The sequence below is a fragment of the Trifolium pratense genome, linkage group LG3, assembly GCF_020283565.1.
Source record: "Trifolium pratense cultivar HEN17-A07 linkage group LG3, ARS_RC_1.1, whole genome shotgun sequence".
NCBI lineage: Eukaryota > Viridiplantae > Streptophyta > Magnoliopsida > Fabales > Fabaceae > Trifolium > Trifolium pratense.
In genome coordinates, this window is record NC_060061.1 from 23,121,915 (window position 1) to 23,145,316 (window position 23,402).

At 33.8% G+C, this 23,402-nt stretch overlaps 4 protein-coding genes across 5 annotated transcripts; all 4 read left to right on the forward strand.

Moving 5' to 3' along the window:
• The first annotated feature begins 1,549 nt into the window (after nucleotides 1-1,549).
• LOC123913030 (methylecgonone reductase-like) lies at nucleotides 1,550-3,318 on the forward strand. 2 transcript variants are annotated; one of them, XM_045963638.1, is made up of 4 exons: nucleotides 1,550-2,044; nucleotides 2,133-2,376; nucleotides 2,616-2,795; nucleotides 2,886-3,318. In XM_045963638.1, exons 1-4 carry the CDS (start codon nucleotides 1,959-1,961, stop codon nucleotides 3,108-3,110), a joined length of 735 nt encoding a protein of 244 aa, XP_045819594.1. In that variant the 5' UTR covers nucleotides 1,550-1,958; the 3' UTR covers nucleotides 3,111-3,318. The 2 variants fall into 2 exon arrangements, with proteins under 2 accessions (XP_045819594.1, XP_045819593.1); XM_045963637.1 differs by having other exon boundaries at nucleotides 1,600-2,040.
• Nucleotides 3,319-9,333: 6,015 nt separating this feature from the next.
• On the forward strand, nucleotides 9,334-11,584 carry LOC123913031 (methylecgonone reductase-like). The gene is made up of 4 exons (XM_045963639.1): nucleotides 9,334-9,763; nucleotides 9,864-10,107; nucleotides 10,426-10,605; nucleotides 10,720-11,584. The coding sequence occupies exons 1-4, from the start codon at nucleotides 9,465-9,467 to the stop codon at nucleotides 10,942-10,944; spliced, it is 948 nt and encodes a 315-aa protein (XP_045819595.1). The 5' UTR covers nucleotides 9,334-9,464; the 3' UTR covers nucleotides 10,945-11,584.
• A 4,052-nt stretch (nucleotides 11,585-15,636) lies between these two features.
• On the forward strand, nucleotides 15,637-16,375 carry LOC123914796 (putative F-box protein At3g17490). Its single transcript, XM_045965971.1, has 2 exons — nucleotides 15,637-16,127; nucleotides 16,234-16,375. The coding sequence occupies exons 1-2, from the start codon at nucleotides 15,637-15,639 to the stop codon at nucleotides 16,373-16,375; spliced, it is 633 nt and encodes a 210-aa protein (XP_045821927.1).
• On the forward strand, nucleotides 16,008-18,677 carry LOC123913032 (methylecgonone reductase-like). The gene is made up of 4 exons (XM_045963640.1): nucleotides 16,008-17,238; nucleotides 17,340-17,583; nucleotides 17,844-18,023; nucleotides 18,286-18,677. The coding sequence occupies exons 1-4, from the start codon at nucleotides 16,940-16,942 to the stop codon at nucleotides 18,508-18,510; spliced, it is 948 nt and encodes a 315-aa protein (XP_045819596.1). The 5' UTR covers nucleotides 16,008-16,939; the 3' UTR covers nucleotides 18,511-18,677.
• The last annotated feature ends 4,725 nt before the right edge of the window (nucleotides 18,678-23,402 follow it).

The window sequence follows — 23,402 nt, forward strand, 5'->3', positions numbered from 1 at the left end:
TAAAAGGTAAATGTGAATTTTAGTTAAAATAATAAGTGTAGAAATGGAAGGAAAATGATAAGTTATAAGCTATAAACTCATAAGTTACTTGAAATAGAGTCTAGAAAATAAGCTATAAGCTCATGATGAAAAGACCGTTACCAAACAGGTCTTTTAGCTTATACTCCCTCCGGTCTATGATTGATGTATTTGGTCTAAAAAATGAATTAGATACATCAATCATTTATTCCATGAATCTAAAAAGCAAAATTTTTCTTATACAAACGGATAAACTATATAAAATATAAGTTATAAGTCAGTTTTTTAGGCTGGCATCTCTATAATGTTGGTGTCTGATCTTTTCTATTTTTCATGCTTTTCCTTTTCATCTACACGCAGGTGTGGAGGTTGGCATGGGTTTGTTGTGAGCTTTAGCTTTGGGGTGAGAAAAATCAACTAAGGAAACTTTGTGTGCATGAAAAGTATTTTGTTTGAATTTGGTTGTTTTTTTTTTTTTTTTTTTAATTTGGTTGTAAATTAAACTGTGGTGGACGTTAACTCATTGAAGGGGAGTTCCAACGGTCTATATGGAACTGTTTCCAAATTTTCTCCTTTTTTTTATTTTAACTGTGGATTAATTAAATATGAAGTTTTTAGTTTTTTGCGCATAAAAATTCATAAAAAATTAATTTTATGTTAAAAAATTCTAAATTTTTATGGAAGATATTTTTATAATATTATAAGAATGAATAAAAAATACTATTCAAAAATGTGAAAGTATATAAGAGTTTGATTAAGAGTACGTAGGAATCAAAAGTTGTGGCAGAAAACATTTGAGGACCAAAAGTTGTTGACATTTTTTATAGGTACTAAAAATTAGTTTAAAATATTTATTGGCATAAAAAACTTATTTAACCCAAGAAAAAATTAACAATTTCTTTTTTCAAAAGGGGTTATAAAAATATGATAAATATCGGATAAGATTATAAAATTTATTAGCCACTGATTTTTAGTCACTAAAAATTGGTCTTTAATTCGTCCTCTATATTTTTTTAACGACCGATTTAGTGACTAAATTAGTTTTTGTTTATGTAGTTCAATATTTTGGTCTCTTCAGTGATTGAAAATTTTTGATCTCTAAATTTATCTTTAAAAGAGAAATTTCTAATAGTTAACGTGCACATATGGGACTACTTCGTCATCATCTTTTGTTATCTCCATTTAACGGTAGGGACCAAAATTGATGCATGGAAAATTTTGGACCAAAACTATTTGAAAATATTTTTAGCGAACAAAAAAAGCGAAATTTGTGATTTTTTTTAGTAACTGAGATCCATTTAAAAGGTTTATCTCTTCCAACAAGTATTTTTTAATACGCATCGAGCTAAAAATTGAAACCAAAATCAAACGATTAAAGTACTCAAGTATCTACCACTTGTGCTACATGTTGGTAAATTTAAGATATTTATTGAGAGCATAAACTTTTTTAACTGTAAGAAAAAAAAAAAAAAACTAGATTGAAAAGAAGCAAAGAAGAAACAGCAAAGCAATGACATCACAAAGTAAAACTAGAATATAAAAGAAGAGTTTGAATCTGCTCCAGTTATTCAACAATCAACATTATAAAAATATCTTTGTGTCTTAAACTATTATTTATAGCACAACTCAAGTCTCAAAACTAACATATAGTACTAACATACTAGAAGAATAAGAGACAATTGTGAATTGTGTAAACCTTGTGCCTAAAACCAACACAAAAAATATGGCAGATAAGAAAATTCCTGAGGTGGTACTAAATTCAGGGAAAAAGATACCAACAATAGGATTTGGAACAGGATCAACTCCTCCTCAACAAACTTTGCTTGATGCCATTGAGATTGGCTACAGACATTTTGATACTGCTGCTCTATATAATACTGAAGAACCTCTAGGCCAAGCCGTGTCAAAAGCTTTAGATCTAGGCCTCGTTAAGAATCGCGATGAATTATTCATTACTTCTAAGTTATGGTGTACTGATGCTCACCATGACCTTGTTCTCCCAGCTCTCAAAACCACTCTCAAGCAAGTACTCTTACCTTTTTTCTCTTCTTTTAAGTTTTTGTATTTTATTACTTGCCTAATTTTTAATATTTTTTTGGTTGAAATTTGTTTAGAAAACTGGGATTGGAGTATGTGGATCTCTATTTGATTCACTGGCCAGTGAGGTTTAAACAAGATGTTGAAGGTTTAAACTTTAAAAGTGAGGATTTGATTCCTTTTGACATAAAAGGAACATGGGAAGCTATGGAAGAGTGTTATAGATTGGGCTTAGCCAAGTCTATTGGTGTTAGCAACTTTGGTATCAAAAAGCTCTCCACACTCTTAGAAAATGCCAAAATTCCACCTGCAGTTAATCAGGTATAACAATTTAGTACTACTTGATTTCTGATGTAGAGAAAAACATTTGACACGTATCTGATACTGATATGTGTCTGATACTTCCCTATACGTATAGTATCCAATATTCTTTCTGAAAATATTTCCATCGATACTTCTCAAATGCATCTTCGATACTTTCTTACCAACTAAGCACATAATTGATACATCGTACTAATTATAGACGCAAAAGTAATTTACACATTCTTATTTGGATTTAGGTGGAAATGAATCCATTATGGCAGCAGGGGAAACTCAGAGAATTCTGCAAGCAGAAGGGAATCCATGTGAGTGCATGGTCATCATTAGGAGGATACAATCTAAGTTGGGGTTCATCTGCAGTGATGGAGAATTCAGTTCTGCACGAAATTGCTGAGGCTCGAAAGAAGAGTGTAGCTCAGGTTCAGTTGATTAACAGTTTAAACTTCCGAAAGTCATACATATACTACTATATTGAGATGACTGTTACATTAAAGTTTTTGATTATGCAGATAGCACTAAGATGGATATACGAGCAAGGGGTAACTCCAATTGTAAAAAGCTTCAACAAAGAGAGGATGAAAAAAAACACTGAAATATTTGATTGGGAATTGAACCAGGAAGATTTAGACAAAATCAATCAGATTCCTCAATGCAGATTTCAAAAGGCAGAAATGTTTGTATCTGAAAATGGACCTTACAAATCCTTGGAAGAGCTGTGGGACGACGATGTTTGAGTGAAATTGTGTTTAAATAATTGATGCATGGGTCAAAAAGTGTGATGAATCATTTCTCTTGTGAGCCTAAGCTATCATGATTCACGCATACATGATTACTTAGGTGCTGAAATAATTACTTTACAATTTAATCTTTGAGTTAATCACATATTCACATGTACAAGTTTATCCTTGAGTGTACTAATTCTTCTTAATATCTTTTTAGTTCTTTTAAAGTACTTATTTGATCTAAGTTCTGTAAATTAAAAAATGACCTTGTGCCAGTACTGTCTGAAATTTAAGGCTAAACTTAGAGCAGTAAAAATTACCGTTTCTGCGGAAGAAAACAAGTAGGTCCTACACTTGATTTGGTTTGCAACAACTTGGTGTGCTTGAAGGTTGCGTATTAACATTGTCTTTAGGGGTGCTATAGCCGATTATGGTCAGTTGGTGGATCAAATTAAGCTAATTTCTTGGTTTTGGTTTATTGGCCGTTCGGGTAAACATTGTCCCTATTTGTACTCCGATTAGTGTGTCAATCCCTTAAAATGTTTGCTTAGTATTTAAGAGATTTTGTTGTATTGTAAGGATTTGAGTACTTCTTTTACTCCTTATTAATACACAAATTAATTAATCCTTCCTAATACAATTTTCATAATGTCATAGTAAATTTCTTCAATTGCGGTGTTAAAATCATATTATGAAAGCTGAAGGAAATTTCTTCAATTGTTGATACATATTTCCACATTACTATTAGTAGTCATTGGTCTTAAAGGAGCTTAAATTCAATATTGTCTACTTTAAAAATCAACCTTTCTTTGTCGTAACATCTTCCACGACAAGTACTTTGTGAGGAGCACAGAAAGTCCTTTTGATAATTTGATTGAATAGTCTTCATCAACACCCAATCTTTTAATCGAAGACTTAATTAGGGTCCGTTTGAAACAGTTTTGCTTTTTAGTTTTAAAAATGTATTTTATAAATTAAATTTTCAAAACAGTTTTTAAAATGCAAAACACAATTATAACCTGTTTTTGTTTTTTAGTTTTTAAAACAATAAAATTGAAAACAATTTTTAAAAACAATTTTTGAAAAGAGGGCTTTCAAACAAGTTTTTTCTTTTTTACTAATTTTTAAGAACTAAAAAAGAGTATTTGGAAAGTGTTTCAAACAGTAAGAAATTGTTTTTTATTCGAGTAACAAACATTTTTATTTTTTTTACTTCATATTCATTTGAGTTTTCTCTACTTTACCCAATATATATGATCTCATGCATTACATTGACATTTATTTAACAAATCCAACATGAAATTACCACCTTTTTTTTTTTTTTTTTACAAATAATTAGACAATTACAAAATCTTCTTTTGTGTCTTGAACTATAATTATGTGCTCATTAGTTTTTTTAATGGAGATTAGTCACCAAATTTTATATCTATAATATGATAACTCAAAAAATAATACAAGAGTTTACAAATTCATAAAAGTAACAATTAATTATCAATTAAAGAATAATTATATGAATGAACAAAAGCTGAATCTAATAGAAGAAGCTACACAAGCCACTAGGTTTGGTCTAGTGGTGAAGGATTTGAGTAGTATGCTAGAAGTCTTGAGTTCGATCTTCAGCTCCATTGTAAACAAAAAAAATAAAATAGAAGAGGCTAGACTCATACGATAAGGCGAGCCAAAATTCGAATTCCAGCCAAGAGATAAACAAATTTAATGTCCGATACACTTAAAATAAACATTTATGAGAAATAAACAATTATATATTAAATTTAAACCCTTGATTTGTTAAGTGTTCATAGAAATTTCATGTTACCAACAATGAATTGGTCCAAGTGGTAAGAATTTTAGGGCTTTAAGCAAGTGGTCATGGGTTGATTCATGGCTTCGGTTGAGAGAAGAGAACCTACCTTATATACCTCACATGTTTTCTGTAACACCAAAACCCCTTAACGCGAATTTATTGAATATAAATAAATAAAACACTTAAGAAAATTGTGGCGTCACAATTATAATATAAAACTACAGCACAAACACGTCATGCTAGCACAACGGAAATTAAAACCAAATATAGTTCATTGTGCATATCATACAATAACCATATTGTTCACATAATATCCCTAGGCTCTAGGCCATATCAACAACAAGGATATTATGTTTACAACAAAAAGTAAGGATTAGCAAGGTGGCAACACGGGCTTAAGTACAATTCAAGCGAATAACCCGACACGGTAAACAACTAATCAGAGCAATTCTATACAACTCATCAAAAAGATATACAAATATATCTAAAGGAGTAGTTTAAGCTAAACTCCTCACCAAAAAGCGCGCTACCACAAAGCACGAGCAAGCTCTCTAACTCTGAGTCGGATCCTCAACCTGAGTATCTGAACCCCCAACGGTCCAGCACATAACACAAAACATGAGAGTTAGATCACATAATCAAAACATAAGTGTAAGTAAAACGGTACTTAAACACTTCTTCATAATACATGCATATTCACAATTATACATACACATCAACATCTATCATTCAATTATAAGTTCTTAAACACATATAATCGAATACTCAATTATCAATTATCAATTATTACAAATAACCAAGCACGTGTCACATATCACTTATCACATAAATGTACAATTAACCTAATGCAACTCTAATGCTTCAACTTTATGAATGTCATCCTAGACATCTCTAATGCATGTGGTACCATATTTTTTATTAGAGTATCTCACCTCTAATATCCTTCTTTATCGGATAAATATAATCTGATATACTTCTTTATTGGAATATCCAATATCCTATTTAATTCATGAATGCATATATATGTTTTTCATGAATTCACTCACAATTATTTAGCATAAAGCTCTTCATTTACAATGTGGAACACTATCCAACATTCTTCATCATTAAGATTAAACAAAACCTTAATATTCTTCATTTATAACTTCATACATGATTAACAATCATCAACGATTAATAATGAGCATTATAAGCATCAATAAGCATCAACAATCATGTAAGAATACCATTAAACCATGTTAAAAGTGCCTAATTACACTTACAAACATCAACAAAAGTTGCAGTCCCAGTAGTAGCGAGCCGTAGCGAATGACACCAGGGAATTACTGACTCATGGCGAACAGTGGCGAGCAGTAGCGAGCTGCTCGCTGAGCGAAGGCCTGGCGAACCACACCAGTGGAACACCTGCTCGTGTCGAGCTGTTCGCCACCAGTTTGCTGAGCGAAGGCCTCTTGTCAGGAAGGCTCAAAACCTGTGATTTCCACTCCAAATCACCCAAAAATCCCATTTTTCATGTTATAAATCCCAAAATAGTTTGTATTCAAGTGTAACAAACACGTGTAAACACAAAAGGACGGTTCATTTCATAGATCTACATCATAAACATCGAAAAAGTAAAGATTTACCACTTTTACTCAAAACTTACAAGAACACAATGTTCTTGAGTTTAATCATCTAAAAATTCTGTTTTTATCCATTAGATTCGTTCATACATCATGATAAGAGCATGTTAAACATGTTATGAACCTTAGATTCGATTTTCATCAAGAAAAACTCATCTAAGCTAAAACGAAAATGGGGTGGAGAAAGTTCGGGTAAGGAGAAATCTACTCTCATACCTGGATTCGAAGAAAAACTCGAAGATTGCTCTTGAATCTCTTCACTTCCTTTTGCCCTAGCTCTTGAGCTCTCCCTTCTCTCTAAGCCCTCACAAGAACAAAAGAAAATGAAATGTTCTCTCTCCCTCTTAGGCCATATGGGCGCCCCCCACTACGAGACAAGGCCCATTGGGCTTCAAGCCCAATTGCTTGGCCCAATAACACGTGAACTCTCACTACTCGCTTAATAACTAAAGTATTCGATAAATAACTAAAGTTATTAACTTAATTAAAATGCCACGTCAATAAAATATTTTAACACACAAAACTAATAAAATGAAAATTGGGTCGTTACATTTTCTGACAGAGGTTAATAATTACTAACGACAATAGAAACTTCGTAGTAATATCATAATAAAAAAAAACTTCATGTTGTTTATTGCATTGCAGTTTCGTAGGATAAGAAACATGTGATTTTTTTTAATTAAAAAATAGATGTAAAATAGTAAGAAATCAGTTTTTGTTTCTTATAAAAAATTAAATGTACATGTGGCACTGCCTCGTCATCATCTTCCGTTATCTCCATTTAACGGCAGGGACCAAAATTGATGCATGGAAAATTTAGGACCAAATTTGAAAATATTTTTGGCAACCAAAAGCAAATTTTGTGAATCTTTTGTAGTAACCGATCACATTTAAAAGGTTCATTTCTTCCGACAAATATTTTTTAATATGCATCAGGCTAAAGATTGAACCCAAGATCAAATGATTCAAGAACTAAAGTATCCACCCCTTCTACTTCTACAACATGTTGGTAAATTTAAAATATTTATTGAGAGCTGACTGCAGTCTGGCAAGTGGATCAGTCTATCGTCGAGTAATAATTCACACTCTAGGTGTCTATTGTCCATTGATTTTGTTTTGCTTATCAGAAAAAAAAAAACACTCTAGGTGTCTAGAACGAGTTCATATCCACAGGGATCGTGCCAAGACAACTAGTTTCGTTTAGGAATTAAGATAATTTTGCTTTCGCTTTGTTTGTTTGAAAAAGATTTTGAGACAGAAGTTAGATAGTATAAGACTAAAGATAAAAGAAAGAGTTCAAAATGATAAAAGTAGGTTAAGTACTTTCAAATCCCTCCCTTATTCCTGCTTGGTAACTGGCGCTATATCTGCTTACTATTCATTTATCATCTGGTGGTTAATTTCTATTAGATAAGTTCAGTGCTACCATTCTTTATCCTATTGCAACTGAAGAAAGTATAGCAAACCACTGGTAGGGCCCCCTTGTTTGTCACGTTTTCTACCTTTAACAAGTTGTCACATGTTTTCCTACCTTGTTTGCCTAACTATAATCATGCAGAATTTAACTATGTGCGACTCTTAATCCACAAATCTAACCTTAGATACTGAATTTAATGGTCTCATATTTGTTGGTTATATTATCTCTTTAATTCGGAGTTTCAGATGTGTCACGGGATCCACTTCAATTCTAGGTGCTAACAAAATATGCGCGCGTTCATATATGAAAGTGTATAAATAAACAGAGACAATAACAGATAATAACTGAATAGTAATTGTAAATAGTCTTTTTCGAACCAAATTACAGGTCTCAAACATTCATAAGGAAGGTCATCGACTCGACCTAACCTAAAGGGACTTGGCTATTATTAAGCATATTGAACAATAAAGAAAACATGCATAAAAATAACCTCGATTCCTTGCGGAGAAAGTTTCGTCTCCCTATGATGGGGAAGTCTCCTTCCCTTGAGAGATCCTTAGCCCTCCTTGCTCCTCCTCCTTTGCTCCTTAGAGACTTATATATTGTTCTCTGAACTTCTGAATGAATAATTGTGAAGGAGGAGAACTCTATTTATAGTTTTTAGTGGATTTGGGCTTTTTCCAACGCGGCGCGATGGGATCCATCGTAGCTATGATGAGCGTGTTTTCTTGTTTGATCAGCACACAGTTTGTTCTTTTCTCCCTGCGGCCAAGTTTTCACTTCATCGTGGCCACGATGAATACATCGTGGACACGATGAGAATTCAGAATTAGATTTTTGCTTAAACATGAAAGTTGTAGTTCTTTGTCTTATCTTTCCAACGCATGGTCACAGGACTCGATCCGATACTTGTAACTCCATTTATGGCGTTTTTGGTACGATGTGGTATATTCAGCGTATTTCTTCCTTTTTTTCCCTTTTTTATGCGGTTTCCACTTTTCTTGCTTCTTGGTCAAGTAACTTCATAACTTTAGGTATTTGCTTGCATTTGGTCTTCAATCACTACTAAAACTACTAAAAACTAACCTAAATAGTACCTAAAAACATCATATAATTTACTGTCATCAAGAGCATAAACTTATTTTACTGTAAAAAAAAGGCTTAATTACACTTTTGGCCCCTTATTTTCATTTTAGGTTTCATGTTGGTCCTTTATCTTTTAAAAGTTTCAATTTGGTCCCTTATCTAGATTGAAAAGAAGCAACGAAGAAACAGCAAAGCAGTGACATCACAAAGTAAAACTAGAATGTACTAGAATATAGAAGTTTGAATCTGCTCCAGTTATTCCTTGGGTCATTAGGGTGCAAATAGTCAATAATCAACAATCAACAATATCTTCTTTGTGTCTTGAACTATTATTTATAGCACAACTCAAGTCTCAAAACTAACATAGTAACATACTACAAAAATAAGAGACAATTGTGAATTGTGTAAACCTTGTGCCTTAAACCAGCACAAAAAATATGGCAGATAAGAAAATTCCTGAGGTGGTACTAAATTCAGGGAAAAAGATGCCAACAATAGGATTTGGAACAGGATCAACTCCTCATCAACAAACTTTGCTTGATGCCATTGAGATTGGCTATAGACATTTTGATACTGCTGCTTTCTACAATACTGAAGAACCTCTAGGCCAAGCTGTGTCAAAAGCTTTAGAGCTAGGCCTCGTTAAAAATCGCGATGAATTATTCATTACTTCTAAGTTATGGTGCACTGATGCTCACCATGATCTTGTTCTTCCAGCACTCAAAACCACTCTCAAGCAAGCATAATTCTCTTAATTTTTCCTCTTCTTCTTTTATGTTTGTGTATATTTTATTACTTGTCTAATTTTTATTTTTTTTTGGTTTGAAATTGTTTAGAAAGCTGGGATTGGAGTATGTGGATCTCTATTTGATTCATTGGCCAGTGAGGTTTAAACAAGATGTTGAAGGTTTGAACTTTAAAAGTGAGGATATAATTCCTTTTGACATAAAAGGAACATGGGAAGCTATGGAAGAGTGTTATAGATTGGGCTTAGCCAAGTCTATTGGTGTTAGCAACTTTGGTATCAAAAAGCTCTCTACACTTTTAGAAAATTCCCAAATTCCACCTGCAGTTAATCAGGTATAAGAATTTTGTACTAGTTGATTTGTTTGATTCATTCTGACATAGAGAAAAGCATCAGACACGTATCTGATACTGATATGTGTCTGATACGTGTCTGATACTTCCCTATACGGATAGTATCCAATGATTTATTTTAAATATATTTCCATTTTTTTTGAATGGCTTTAAATATATTTCCATTGATACTTCTCGAATACATTTTCGATAATTTCTTATCAACTTAGCACACAATTGTCATCTAGATACGATTCTTCATCATACTAATTATAGACGCAAAAGTGATTGTTTTTGTTACACATTCTTATTTGGATTTAGGTGGAAATGAACCCATCATGGCATCAGGGGAAACTCAGTGAATTCTGCAAGCAGAAAGGAATCCATGTGAGTGCATGGTCACCACTAGGAGGATACAATCTAAGTTGGGGTTCGTGTGCAGTGATGGAGAATTCAATTCTGCGCGAAATTGCTGAGGCTAGAAAAAAGAGTGTAGCTCAGGTGCAGTTGATTAACAGTTTAAACTTCCTAAAGTCACACATATACTACTTCTATATCGAGATGACTGATACGTTGAAACTATATATATCTAATGTGGATATATATATTATGCAGATAGCACTAAGATGGATACACGAGCAAGGGGCAACTCCGATTGTAAAAAGCTTCAACAAAGAGAGAATGAAACAAAACACTGAAATATTTGATTGGGAGTTGAACCAGGAAGATTTAGACAAAATCAATCAGATTCCTCAATGCAGATTTCAAAAGGCAGAAATGTTTGTACCTGATAATGGACCTTACAAATCCTTGGAAGAGCTGTGGGACGCCGATGTTTGAGTGAAATCGTGTTAATTTCCTTTTTCTCATTCAAAAAGTGTGATGCATCATTTCTCTTGTGAGCCTAAGCTATTAAGCATACATGATTACTTACTTAGGTGGTGAAATATTTACTTACAATTTAATCTTTGATTTAATCACATGTACAAGTTTATCCTTGACTGTACCAATTCTTCTTTATCTCTTTTAAGTACTTATTTGATCTAAATTTTTTAAATTAAAAAAATGAATGGAATATATTTGCTTCTTTCATAGTAAGGTAAAAGTTGTTTTCATGAGTTATGGAACAAGAGAAAAATTAGGTAGATGCAAGACACATATGTCTCTTTGTATTATTATTCTGCATATAAGTTTTAATACAAATTCATTGAAAATTTTCCTAATCAAGTCATAATCTCTCTATAAAGAAAAAGTTAGACTTAGACTATAAAGAAAAATAAGTGTCTTCTGTACAAATTTGCCTCAATTAATCTACATCAGTTCCTTCTTCTGAAGGAGTTAGCACAGATTCAAATGGGAAGTAATATCCAAGAAAATGTCTTCTCTGCAAGGAATCGTGAGACCACCTGTTGGATGGTCATATCCGAATTGTTCCTCAGCTTGATTCAACAATTCTTGAAACGATGGTTGGCTCAAATATGATATAGGGATCACAAACCGCTTCGTTTTCTCTCCAACATATACCGCAAGATATCCCTTTGGCACATCCACGCCTTTTAAAGATGTTTGGTTTGCAGCCCTTTTGATGATATTACCGGATAAACGAAAACCCATTCTTGTATGTGTTGTTAAAAGAAGATGTTAGTCTAAAATTGTTAGACTTGTGTGTATAAGAAGATGGTTTGTGTTGTGAATGATTTTGTGTTGGTTCTAAATGTTTGCACCCATGAATATATATAGATGAGACGATATGTACCAAACAGTCGGCGGCAACTTGAAAGATCATTGAAGGAGGACCATGAGATTTGAGCCATTGTGAGCCATAGAACTTAAGGTAGACAAGGGCATATAATAGATCACATGATATTGCCTTAAATTACTTCCTAGAGGGTCAACTTCAAATGTCATAATAGTAGATAATGCATGTCCCACCTCCTTAAGTAGAGGCTAGAAACATGTCTATGGCATGCTTACAAAATTATGAAGTAGCAACTAATACATAATAAAAATGTCTACAAATTTCCTTGTAACAGTAGTATTAGTTAGGGACATACATAGGATTTTGTTATAAATTGTGTTCTTCTCTTGTCTCGAATTCTATTATTTAGTAGCTATCTATTAGGTAGATTTCATGGTTCATATATCAAAATCAGATCCCAAGAACCAATTTTCTGGTTGTTAAACAATAATTTGAGGAGCCTGTGATATGTTTTGAGCTTGTCCTGGTGCAAGAATGCAATTATTATCTTAGTGGTTGTAAAGTCTCTTTCTAAAGGGGCAAAACTAAGGTGGCATGAGTTTTCAAGTCTCAAGTAATGCTTGATATAATTAAACGACAATGAAACAATACCATGTGACATCTCATTAGCCCTTGTCTTGTCTCTTATCAACTAAAATTCAGCATAGAATTATTTTCACAAAGACTCGTCTATCTATCTATCTATATATACTCGTCATTACATTCTCAAGTAGCAATACAAGTCACTCACAAATACAAATTCAAAAGTTTCTTTCTTTCTACACAAGCTTCTGCATTCAGTGTTAATCAGTGTGCTGCAACTCATAATAAGAAATTAACAATATGGGATTCCGATTACCTCCTATCAGAAGGTCATCATCTTCCAAGGCTGTGGATGAAGTCGCAAAAGGCCATCTTGCAGTTTATGTTGGAGACAAAATGAAGCGGTTTGTGATTCCCGTTTCATTCTTGAATCAACCTTCATTTCAAGAATTATTAAGCCTGTCAGAAGAAGAATTTGGATATGCTCATCCAATGGGGGGTCTCACAATTCCTTGCAGTGAATATGCTTTCTTAGAACTCACTTCTTGCTTCAATGTTAAATCTCACTAAATAGGAAACTTACATAGATATTAGTTGAAACAAATTGTACAGCAGATACTTAGATAGATCTTATTTTTGCACGAAAAGATATGTATATAAACAGCGACCTTTTTGCATATTCTCTTTGTTTTTCATTTTATTTTATCTTAGGGTCATGCTAAACAGTGCCCCCGGGCACTTGTTAAGCATACCAAAAGGGGTCATGCTAACCAGTGCCCCGGGGCACTGTTTAGCATTTTCCTTTCCTTTATATTATTGTTTAAAACATCTGCTTTTCTGGCTTCTGCTGCTATTGTTGTCCAGTAAGCCTGTAACTAAACAATGACAAAGGTCAAAAGAAAACATAATTCTCACTGAACGATTCCAAATTCCTATTAGCTAGTTCTTTTTGTTTGTTGATGACAGTTGATTCTTCATTTCTGAGTCATGCAGCATCTTCATATGGCTTTTCGTGTTTTTTAAGACCACAAATAATTATATACTGGTTAGACATAACTTGTCCCTAACTCATTCAACACTTTCAAAAACTTAATCCAATAACGAGAAACAGGTGCACTGTAACAATTACTTAGTATTGTTGAGGTTAATTATTTGATGTCTTGAATAACACAGGCTCATTCTATGAAGTTGTATGTTTCAGATTTCAATGCTAGTTGTATTGAAGGTTGGACTGGTATGGACGACCATATCATGTGAACTCTATTATTTTCTAATTAGTTTCTCTACAATTTAAGATATATTAAATCTAATTTCAAGAAATAAAAAATTATTTATTTATAAGTAACTTATGTGGCGGTCTCTCATGATATGTTGATTTCTCTTGCTTTGGTTATTAGAAGAGAAATACAGTCAATATCCAATAATCAATAATAATACAATAATTATAATATCTTATTTGCATCCTAAATTAACCACCATTTATAACCAGATCTCAAGTCTCAATGTTAACTGGATAGTATTTGTCTGATCAAAGCTTATGCATTGAAAATTGTGAATTGTGTGAAGCTTGTCGCTTGTGCATTTAAAATTATGTTATTTTTTTTTTAATAATTTTTTTAGGCTTAATTACTAAATTAGTCCCTTAAAGACATTTTTGGTTTCAAATTGATCCCTTAAAAAAAAAAGGCTCAAATTGGTCCCTTAAAAACTTTGCCGTTAAACATTTTGGTCCTTTCCGTCCAGAAACTGTTAATTTGTACATGTGGCAAACTGAGTGCTTACATGGCTGCTTACATGGTTGCTTACATGGATGCTTACTAGGTAAATCATTTAGGGTGCATGCACAAAGTTTCAAAACATGAGATGGAGGGTTGGATTAAGTGGAAGCACAAATGTTGTTATATTCTGCCCACACTATATCTTTTTCACATTTTCTTCAAATCGTATTAACTTCATCCGACTCAGTAAACTCACCCACCAACCCACTGAGTCAACTCGCTGGAAACATGTTCAACAACAACTAACATCATGCTTGAATCAACTTGCCCCACAACCCACAGTTTCTCTCCTCTTAGTAATCATCTTGTCCTCCTCCACAAAGGGCAAGAATCAGTTGTTGCAAATAAACAATCTTTGATACTAAAATTGAACTTTGAGTTGCCGATGAAAGTAGGAATGTTGGTGAGAAAAAGACGATGAAGTTCTTCATTAAAAATTGTAATTTTATTCTTATTTGAGAATTTTTTTTGTTATATTAATGTCACAAAAAAAGCCTCAGATTAAGACATTTTTCGGTGTTTATTTATTTTTTTTAAAAAAATTCAGATCTAAAAATTGTTCTTTTTTAAGTCCTTTTGAAATCATGGGTTTGAGAAAATTTTTACTTTTTTTATGTTCTGAAATTCATCTACACTCTTTCAACACAACACAGATCCTTCATTCTCGCACTAACTCTCTCTCTCTCACTCACTCACACCTTTCTCACCAACTCACAATTTCACACCAAATCAATCCAATCCAATCCATGTTTTCCAAATTTGTAACCTGCTAAATCCAACTCCATTTCACAACTACTTCACCGAATGATGGTGGAAACCTCAACATTAGGTCGGTTCCACCGCCAAAGACTCGACTTTAAATGCTGCGTTCCGGTGCTTGCTGGGGCTTGCCATTTTTTGTGGGTAACAAGACAAGTGTTTCAATGAGAGAAGAAGAAGAAGAGGATTTGAATGTAGAAGATGATTGAATAATAATGAGAGAATGGATGAAGATGAAGATGAAGATGAAGAACCCTAATGTTTCTTATGTTTTGTTTGTATAATTTTTTTTATTTTAAATTTTAACTTTAAGTTTTTTTTTTAATTTAAATGATTTACTTAGTAAGCATCCATGTAAGCAACCATGTAAGCAGCCATATAAGCAGCCATGTAAGCATTCAGTTTGCCACATGTACAATTTAACAGTTTCTGGACGGAAAGGACCAAAATGTTTAACGGCAAAGTCTTTAAGGGACCAATTTGAGCCTTTTTTTCTTTAAGGGACCAATTTGAAACCAAAAATATCTTTAAGGGACCAATTTAGTAATTAAACCATTTTTTTATGTTATTTTTGACTCAAATACATAATTTTTAAGGTCATTCCTCCCAGTTGGTTTGAGCCTGAACCTTCTTGGGACAGGGAGGATGTTACTCCCTTTTATCATCTAGTTGGTTATGATCGCATTAAAGATGACTATAAGGTGATTCGGTTCAATGACTGACTCCGACTCTGATGATGATGACGACAACTATAATTCCTTTTGGGAGATATATAGCCTAAGTAGTAACCGTTGGAGGATAATTCATGTCAACATGCCTCTTTTTTCTCGCAATAAAGCCGTGTACATGGATGGAGTGTCTCATTGGTGGGATAAAAATGAAACACATACATATTTGGTGTCATTTGAGTTCAGCAATGAATCTTTTACTAAAACACCCATGCCCAGTTTTGAGGTCAACAATGACCTGGTGATATTGAGAGACTTGGTGATATTGAATGGATCTATTGCTTTCATCTTAAATTATAAAAAGGCGTCTACAATTCACATTTCAATTTTGGGTGAACTCGGTGTAAATGAATCATGGACTAAACTCTTCGTTGTCGGACCAGCACCTTCCCTTAATTATCCAATCGTTGTGGCGAAGAAGGGCAAGATATTGTTTAGAAGTAGACACAATAGACAAAATAAACAAGAATTAGTCTGGTTTGATTTAACTACCGGGAGGATTGATAAGATTTTGATGTTAGAAAACAGATACATGGACGTTATCTGTCTAGTATATAGTTAATTTCTTTCTCTGGTTTTCTAGTATATGCCAAATTAAGAAACTATTGCATAATGTGGAACTCCTCGGACTAACTCGAGTTGGAAGTCATCAAGTCATCCGTCAGATTTCTGCTGGTTTTATGATATTCTTCAATACTTTAGATAAAGCAATTTCAGTTAGCTGATGTTTATACTTTTGTTCTTGTATTCACATCTCTATCGTTTCAAATTTTGGAGTCGCACCTTTCCCTTCTTAGGCAGGTGAACTGTAACAATGGCTTAGTATTGAAGTTAATTATTTCCTTGAATAACACAGCCTCATTCTACAATTTAGATATGACTCAATTTCCAAAATTCATTATCACAAGTTGTATTTTAAAGATTTCAGTGCTAGTTGTGCTGAAGGTCAATGAAATTTTCTCTACAATTTAAAATTGTATCATTGTATTTTCTAATTAGCTCAGTTGCCAAAATAGAGGGAGAAAAGATATATCAAATCTAATATAAGTACTTCAAGAAACCAAAATTTCTTTATTTATATGTAACTTGTGTGACAGTCTCTCCTGATATGTTGATTTCTCTTGCTTTGGTCATTAGAAGACAAATAGTCAATAATACAATAATTATAATATCTTATTTGCATCTTAAACCACCATTTATAACCAAAAGCCAAGTCTCAAAGTTAACATACATAAGAGAAAATTGTGAATTGTGTGAATCTTGTGCCTTCAACCAACACAAAAAAGAAGATGGAAGCAAAGAAAGTTCCTGAGGTAGTACTAAATTCTGGGAAAAAGATGCCAACAATAGGATTTGGAACAGGAACAATTCCTCCTCCACAAACTTTGCTTGATGCCATTGACATTGGTTACAGACATTTTGATACTGCTTCGGTGTATAATACTGAAGAACCTGTAGGCCAAGCTGTGTCAAAATCCTTAGAGCTAGGACTCATTAAAAATCGCGATGAACTGTTCATTACTTCCAAGTTATGGTGTACTGATGCTCACCATGACCTTGTTCTCCCAGCTCTCAAAAACACCCTCAAGCAAGCATAATTCTCTTAACCTTTTTTCCTTCATTTAAGTTTATGCATTTTATTACTTGTCTCTAATTTTGTTATTGGTTTTTTGGGTTGAAATTGTTTAGAAAGCTCGGGTTGGAGTATGTGGATCTCTATTTGATTCACTGGCCAGTGAGGCTGAAACAAGATGTTGAAGGCATAAACTTTAAAGGCGAGGATGTGATTCCATTTGACATAAAAGAAACATGGGAAGCTATGGAAGATTGTTATAGATTGGGCTTAGCCAAGTCTATTGGTGTTAGCAACTTTGGTATCAAAAAGCTCTCCACACTCTTAGAAAATGCCAACATTCCACCTGCAGTTAATCAGGTATAACAATTTAGTACTAGTTGTTTGATTCATTCTGTCATAGAGATCAAATACACTTAATCGGTGGCTTCAGAAACTTCAAAATGGTAAAGCATCAGACATGTATCAGATATTGATGTGTTAGATACTTCCTGATACGTATATATCCAATACATCTTCGATACTTTCTTACGAACTAATCACACAATTGTCACGATAGATCGTACTAATTATAGTAACAAAGCTGTATTATATTGTTACAATTTCTTATTTGGATTTAGGTGGAAATGAACCCATCATGGCATCAGGGGAAACTCAGAGAATTCTGCAAGCAGAAAGGAATCCATGTGAGTGCATGGTCACCACTAGGCGGATACAAACTAAGTTGGGGTTCGTCTGCAGTGATGGAGAATTCAATTCTGCGCGAAATTGCTGAGGTGAAAAAGAAGAGTGTAGCCCAGGTGCAGCTCATTATTTTAATTCACATTTTTAGCCAATAAATAATTTATAATAAGGTTTTTAAATTATACAACCCTTTTTTTTTAAAGCATTTTTTTCCAATGTCATACTTTAAAATTGGTCATTGAAGCAACTATTTTAAAACCTTAGATTGTTAGGTTAAAACCTTATCAACATTTCAATACTTCATAGAGTCATACATATACTATTATAATGAGATGACTGTTACATTGAAAGTATCTCTAATGTTTATATATTATGCAGATAGCGCTAAGATGGATACACGAGCAGGGAGCAAGTCCCATTGTAAAAAGCTTTAACAAGGAGAGGATGAGACAAAACATTGAAATATTTGATTGGGAATTGAAACAGGAAGAGTTAGACAAAATCAATCTGATTCCTCAATGCAGACTGCTAAAGGCAGAATTATTTGTATCTGATAATGGACCCTACAAATCCTTGGAAGAGCTGTGGGATGGCGATGTTTGAGAAAAATATTTGTTTAAATAATTGATGTATGGGTCATGGGAAGCCTACTGTATCATTTTAAGTAGTAAAATCGGTAAATTACCCTATATTGTTCTCGAGGATTGTGTGTCGAGAATCAACTCATGAAATAAAGTACTTATTTGATCTAAATTTTGACATTTCAAAAATTAACTTGTGCTTGTGCACATACTTTCTGAAATTTAAGACTAAATTTAAAAGTAGTATGTAGAAAATAATAAGTGAATATTGTTATGTGTTATTCCTCAGCTCAAGGCTGGTTTAAATAGGAAGAGTACAAACATAAAAGGAAATAATAGATAAGCTTAGAATCTCCTAGAAATAACAAACTAGGAAACTAAATATTTTCCAACACCCCCCTCAAGTTAGTGCATAGATATCTATCATGCCCAACTTGCCCATCAAATGCTCAAAGGTGGGTCTTGCTAAGCTTTTGGTCAAGATATCTGCAGTTTGCTGACTCGAAGTTACAAAAGGTAGACATATGATTCCGGCATCTAACTTCTCTTTTATGAAATGTCGATCGATCTCAATATGCTTGGTTCTGTCATGTTGAACTGGGTTATGAGCTATGCTAATAGCGGCTTTACTGTCAGAGTATAATTTCAATGGAAGCTCAATTTTCATCTTAAGCTCTTCTAGGACTCTGTGGATCCATAATCCTTCACAAATTCCTTGAGCCATAGCTCTAAACTCAGCTTCTGCACTACTTCTTGCTACAACTCCTTATTTCTTGCTCCTCCATGTCACAAGATTACCCCAAACATAGGTACAATATCCGGAGGTTGATCTTCTGTCAGTGACTGAACCTGCCCAATCAGCATCGGTAAAGATAGACACATTTCTTTCATTAGTCTTCTTAAAAAATAATCCCTTTCCAGGATTTGCTTTCAAATATCGCAGTATCCTATAGACTGCCTCAAGATGTTCCTCAAAAGGAGAATGCATAAACTAACTTACTACACTAACCGAGAAAGCAATGTCAGGTCTAGTGTGGGACAAATAAATCAGTTTCCCAACCAATCTCTGGTACCTTCCAGTATCAACAGGAACACTACCTTCTTCCCAAAGTTTTGCATTAGGATCCATGGGAGTATCTGCTGGTCGACATCCACTCATTCCTGTTTCTTTCAATAAATCTAGAATGTATTTTTGCTGGGAAACTACAATACCATCTTTTGATCGAGCAACCTCCATACCAAGAAAATATCTCATGGATCCCAAGTCCTTGATTTCAAAGTCTAATGCTAATTTCTCTTTTACTCTTGCCATTTCAACTATATCATCTCTAGTAAGGACGATATCATCAACATAAACAATTAGGACAACAATTTTTCCATCTTGGGAAAACTTTGTGAACAAGGTGTGGTCAGCTTGTCCTTGAATGTACCCTTGTTTCTTCATGGAATAAGTGAACTTTTCAAACCAAGCTCTAGGAGACTGCTTTAATCCATACAAAGACTTATTTAGTTTGCATACATTTGATCCAAACTTGTCTTCAAAGCCAGGAGGAATGTCCATATATACTTCTTCTTCTAAATCACCATTGAGAAAAGCATTCTTAACATCCAACTGATGTAGGGGCCAATCTAAGTTAGCAGCAAGAGACAAGAGAATTCTGACAGTGTTCAATTTTGCAACAGGAGCAAAAGTCTCTGAGTAGTCTATACCATAAGTTTGAGTAAAACCCTTAGCCACCAATCGAGCCTTGTACCTTTCGATTGACCCATCTGAATTATACTTCACAGTAAACACCCATTTGCATCCAACCGTCTTCTTGCCATCCGGTAGTGTCATAACACTCCAGGTTTTGTTCTTTTCAAGAGCTTTCATCTCCTCAAGTATAGCTTCCCTCCACTTTGGAACTTCTAGAGCAACCTGTACATTTTTTGTAATCTCTACACTAGACAATTTTGAGGTAAAGGCAGAAAAAGACGAAGACAAATTTGAATATGATATAAAATTGGACAATGGGTATTTAGTGCAAGATCTAACAGGTTTTCTAACAGCCACAGGATCATCGATATCGGGATACAAAATACGACTCTCAGAAACAGAGATAGACTTACCTTTTCTTTTTTTAGGAAGTTGATCATCCCTCGGTTCAGATTCATGACAGTGTTGAGATGTGGACTCATCACTTTGTGATTCTTTCTCACAAAAACCTTTCCTTTCCAAGTCTTGTTTCCTGCTTCAAACCTATTATCTTTATATGACTCATTATTTTGTGGCATTTCAATATTAGATCATCATTATCATTGTTTTCAAGATTCTCATTGTTTTCTTCATGAGAAAATGTAGGCTCGGATTCACCAAGCTCACTACTCATAACAGGAGTAGGATTAGATAAAGAATCATGGCCATTTTTCGTTGGTGCAGAAGTATAAGTCTTAGAACTTTGTGATACCGGCAAAGATAAATTATTAAAAAAACTCATGTCCTCAGTTTGAAACGAGTTAAAAAAACTCATGTCCTCAGTTTGAGACGAATCTTCATTTAAATTTCCCCCCTGAAGATGCGTGTCAAAAAAAGGTTTGTTTTCAAAGAATGTAACATCCATGGTGACAAACATTTTCTGATTTTTTGGATCAAAACATTTATATCCCTTCCGGGTTGGAGAATACCCAACAAAAACACATTTTATAGCACGCGGTTCAAGTTTGCTAATATTCTTATGTTCATGAACAAATGCAGTGCAACCAAAGATTTTTAAGGTCAAATCGTTTGAAACACGATCATTAGGAAAACATTCTTTGAAAATATGAATTGGAGTTTTAAAATTAAGAACTTTGGAGGGCACTCTGTTAATTAAGTATGCAGCAGTTAAAACTGCTTTATCCCACAAATAATTTGGTACTTTACTTGTGAAAAGTAAAGCTCTAGCCACCTCCAACAAGTGCCTATTTTTTCTTTCTGCAACTCCATTTAGTTGGGGAGTGTTAGGACATGAACTTTGATGCACAATTCCATTTTCACGAAAAAAATCACTCAACATTGAGTTAAAATATTCTTTGCCGTTATCACTTCTAAATACTTGAATATTTGTTTGAAATTGATTTTGCACCATTTTAACAAAATCTTTTACCGCCTGACAAACGTCAGATTTCCCCTTTAACAAGTACACCCAACAAACTCTTGAGTGATCATCTATAAATGTGATAAACCATTTTTTATGAGAAAGTGTACTCGTTCGGTTAGGGCCCCAAACATCACTGTGAATAACAGAAAAAGGTTTTGATGGTTTGTAGGGCTGTAATGGAAAATGAGAACGATGATGTTTTGCAAATTCACATGCTTCACATTTAAACAAAGATAAATCCTTATTACGAAATAACTCAGGAAATACGTGTTTTAAATAAGGAAAACTAGGATGACCTAATCGTGAATGCCATAACATAACATCATCATTATTATTATTCAGAACTAAAAAAGATTCAAAGCATGAACTTATTGGTTTGGAAGGTAGTTGTGATTCAGGTTCAATGTCGAAGTAGTAGAGTCCTCCACTCTCCTTAGCACTACCAATCATCTTCCCCGAGTTCAAATCCTGAAAAACACAATGAGTACGAAAAAAATTAGTTTGACAATTTCTATCTTGGGCTAATTTACTGACAGACATGAGACTACAAGATATATTTGGGACATGAAGAACATCTTTAAGGGTTAGACTTGGAGACAACACAACCGAACCTTTACCCGCAATGGCTGAAAAGGATCCATCCGCAATTTTTATTTTATGGTTACCTGCACATGGACTATAAGAAGAAAACATAGTAAAATCACCTGTCATGTGATCACTTGCACCCGAATCTACTATCCAAGCACGATTGGGACTGACACTAAAAAGGGCAGAAGTACCTTTAGGGGCGACAGAGCCAGAAAGAGTGTTAGATTCAAGAATTTTGTACAGTCTGTCTAGTTATTCCATCGTGAATGAAAGCTGAATTGAAGGAGACTGATGCTCTTGATCAGAATTACTGGCTTGGAATGTATGACCCTCACCTCCACCTTTGTTCTTCTGATTTGAAGGTCGCGGAAGACCATGTAATTTCCAACATTGAAAAATAGTATGTCCCAAACGATGACAATATTTGCATTCACGACGGTATTTGAAAGTGGATGATTGTCGTCGAGAATAAAAAAACGTCATAATTAATAATCTTAGCCAAGTAGTACCGGAAGCAGCAAAGAAAAATTAACACCGGTGAACAGTACTCGTGAACAGTAACCACGTGAACAGTGTGCGTGAACAGTACCAGCGAATGAACAGTACCATCAACTGAACAGTGCCTATGAACAGTACCACGGGTGAACAGTGCCGCACACAAAATCAGTTGTCTTGGTCAGATTGTAAACACGACGGCGGCTAGGGTTTTGCGGAAGCGAGACCCCCAAAATCGGGAGCTCTCGATACCATGTAGAAAATAATAAGTAAATACTGTTATATGTTATTCCTCAGCTCAAGGCTGGTTTAAATAGGAAGAGTACAAACATAAAAGGAAATAATAGATAAGCTTAGAATCTCCTAGAAATAACAAACTAGGAAACTAAATATTTTCCAACATAGTAGATATTGCCCTTTTTGTTGCAGAAAAAAGGTGAATCCTATTGCATTGGTTCTTTAATCTATTTTCTGATATGGTTTTTTGTGTTTTTGTATTGCGGAATTTGGTGAGATATAAATTTAGGGAGAAAACTCTCCTCAAATATAGAGTTATATGAAGAATACTAAAGTTCTTATTTTATTCATTATGCTTATGACTCTATATATAGAGCTACATAAAAACAAATCATATATTTTTAAAACAAAACTAATCCTATAATAAATTCTAAACAAATCTTAAATATTCTAAATAGAAATATAAATCATAAAA

What these genes read in the sequence shown, in the direction of transcription:
- LOC123913030 (XM_045963637.1), top strand. Translation starts at nt 1,742, where the DNA reads ATGGCAGATAAGAAAATTCCTGAGGTGGTACTAAATTCAGGGAAAAAG. An exon ending in TTCCACCTGCAGTTAATCAG is followed by an intron (nt 2,377 to 2,615) that starts GTATAACAATTT and finishes ATTTGGATTTAG; the next exon opens with GTGGAAATGAATCCATTATG. An exon ending in GAAAGAAGAGTGTAGCTCAG is followed by an intron (nt 2,796 to 2,885) that starts GTTCAGTTGATT and finishes TTGATTATGCAG; the next exon opens with ATAGCACTAAGATGGATATA.
- LOC123913031 (XM_045963639.1), top strand. Translation starts at nt 9,465, where the DNA reads ATGGCAGATAAGAAAATTCCTGAGGTGGTACTAAATTCAGGGAAAAAG. An exon ending in GCACTCAAAACCACTCTCAA is followed by an intron (nt 9,764 to 9,863) that starts GCAAGCATAATT and finishes GAAATTGTTTAG; the next exon opens with AAAGCTGGGATTGGAGTATG. An exon ending in TTCCACCTGCAGTTAATCAG is followed by an intron (nt 10,108 to 10,425) that starts GTATAAGAATTT and finishes ATTTGGATTTAG; the next exon opens with GTGGAAATGAACCCATCATG.
- LOC123914796 (XM_045965971.1), top strand. Translation starts at nt 15,637, where the DNA reads ATGACTGACTCCGACTCTGATGATGATGACGACAACTATAATTCCTTT. An exon ending in AATAAACAAGAATTAGTCTG is followed by an intron (nt 16,128 to 16,233) that starts GTTTGATTTAAC and finishes CTGGTTTTCTAG; the next exon opens with TATATGCCAAATTAAGAAAC.
- LOC123913032 (XM_045963640.1), top strand. Translation starts at nt 16,940, where the DNA reads ATGGAAGCAAAGAAAGTTCCTGAGGTAGTACTAAATTCTGGGAAAAAG. An exon ending in GCTCTCAAAAACACCCTCAA is followed by an intron (nt 17,239 to 17,339) that starts GCAAGCATAATT and finishes GAAATTGTTTAG; the next exon opens with AAAGCTCGGGTTGGAGTATG. An exon ending in TTCCACCTGCAGTTAATCAG is followed by an intron (nt 17,584 to 17,843) that starts GTATAACAATTT and finishes ATTTGGATTTAG; the next exon opens with GTGGAAATGAACCCATCATG.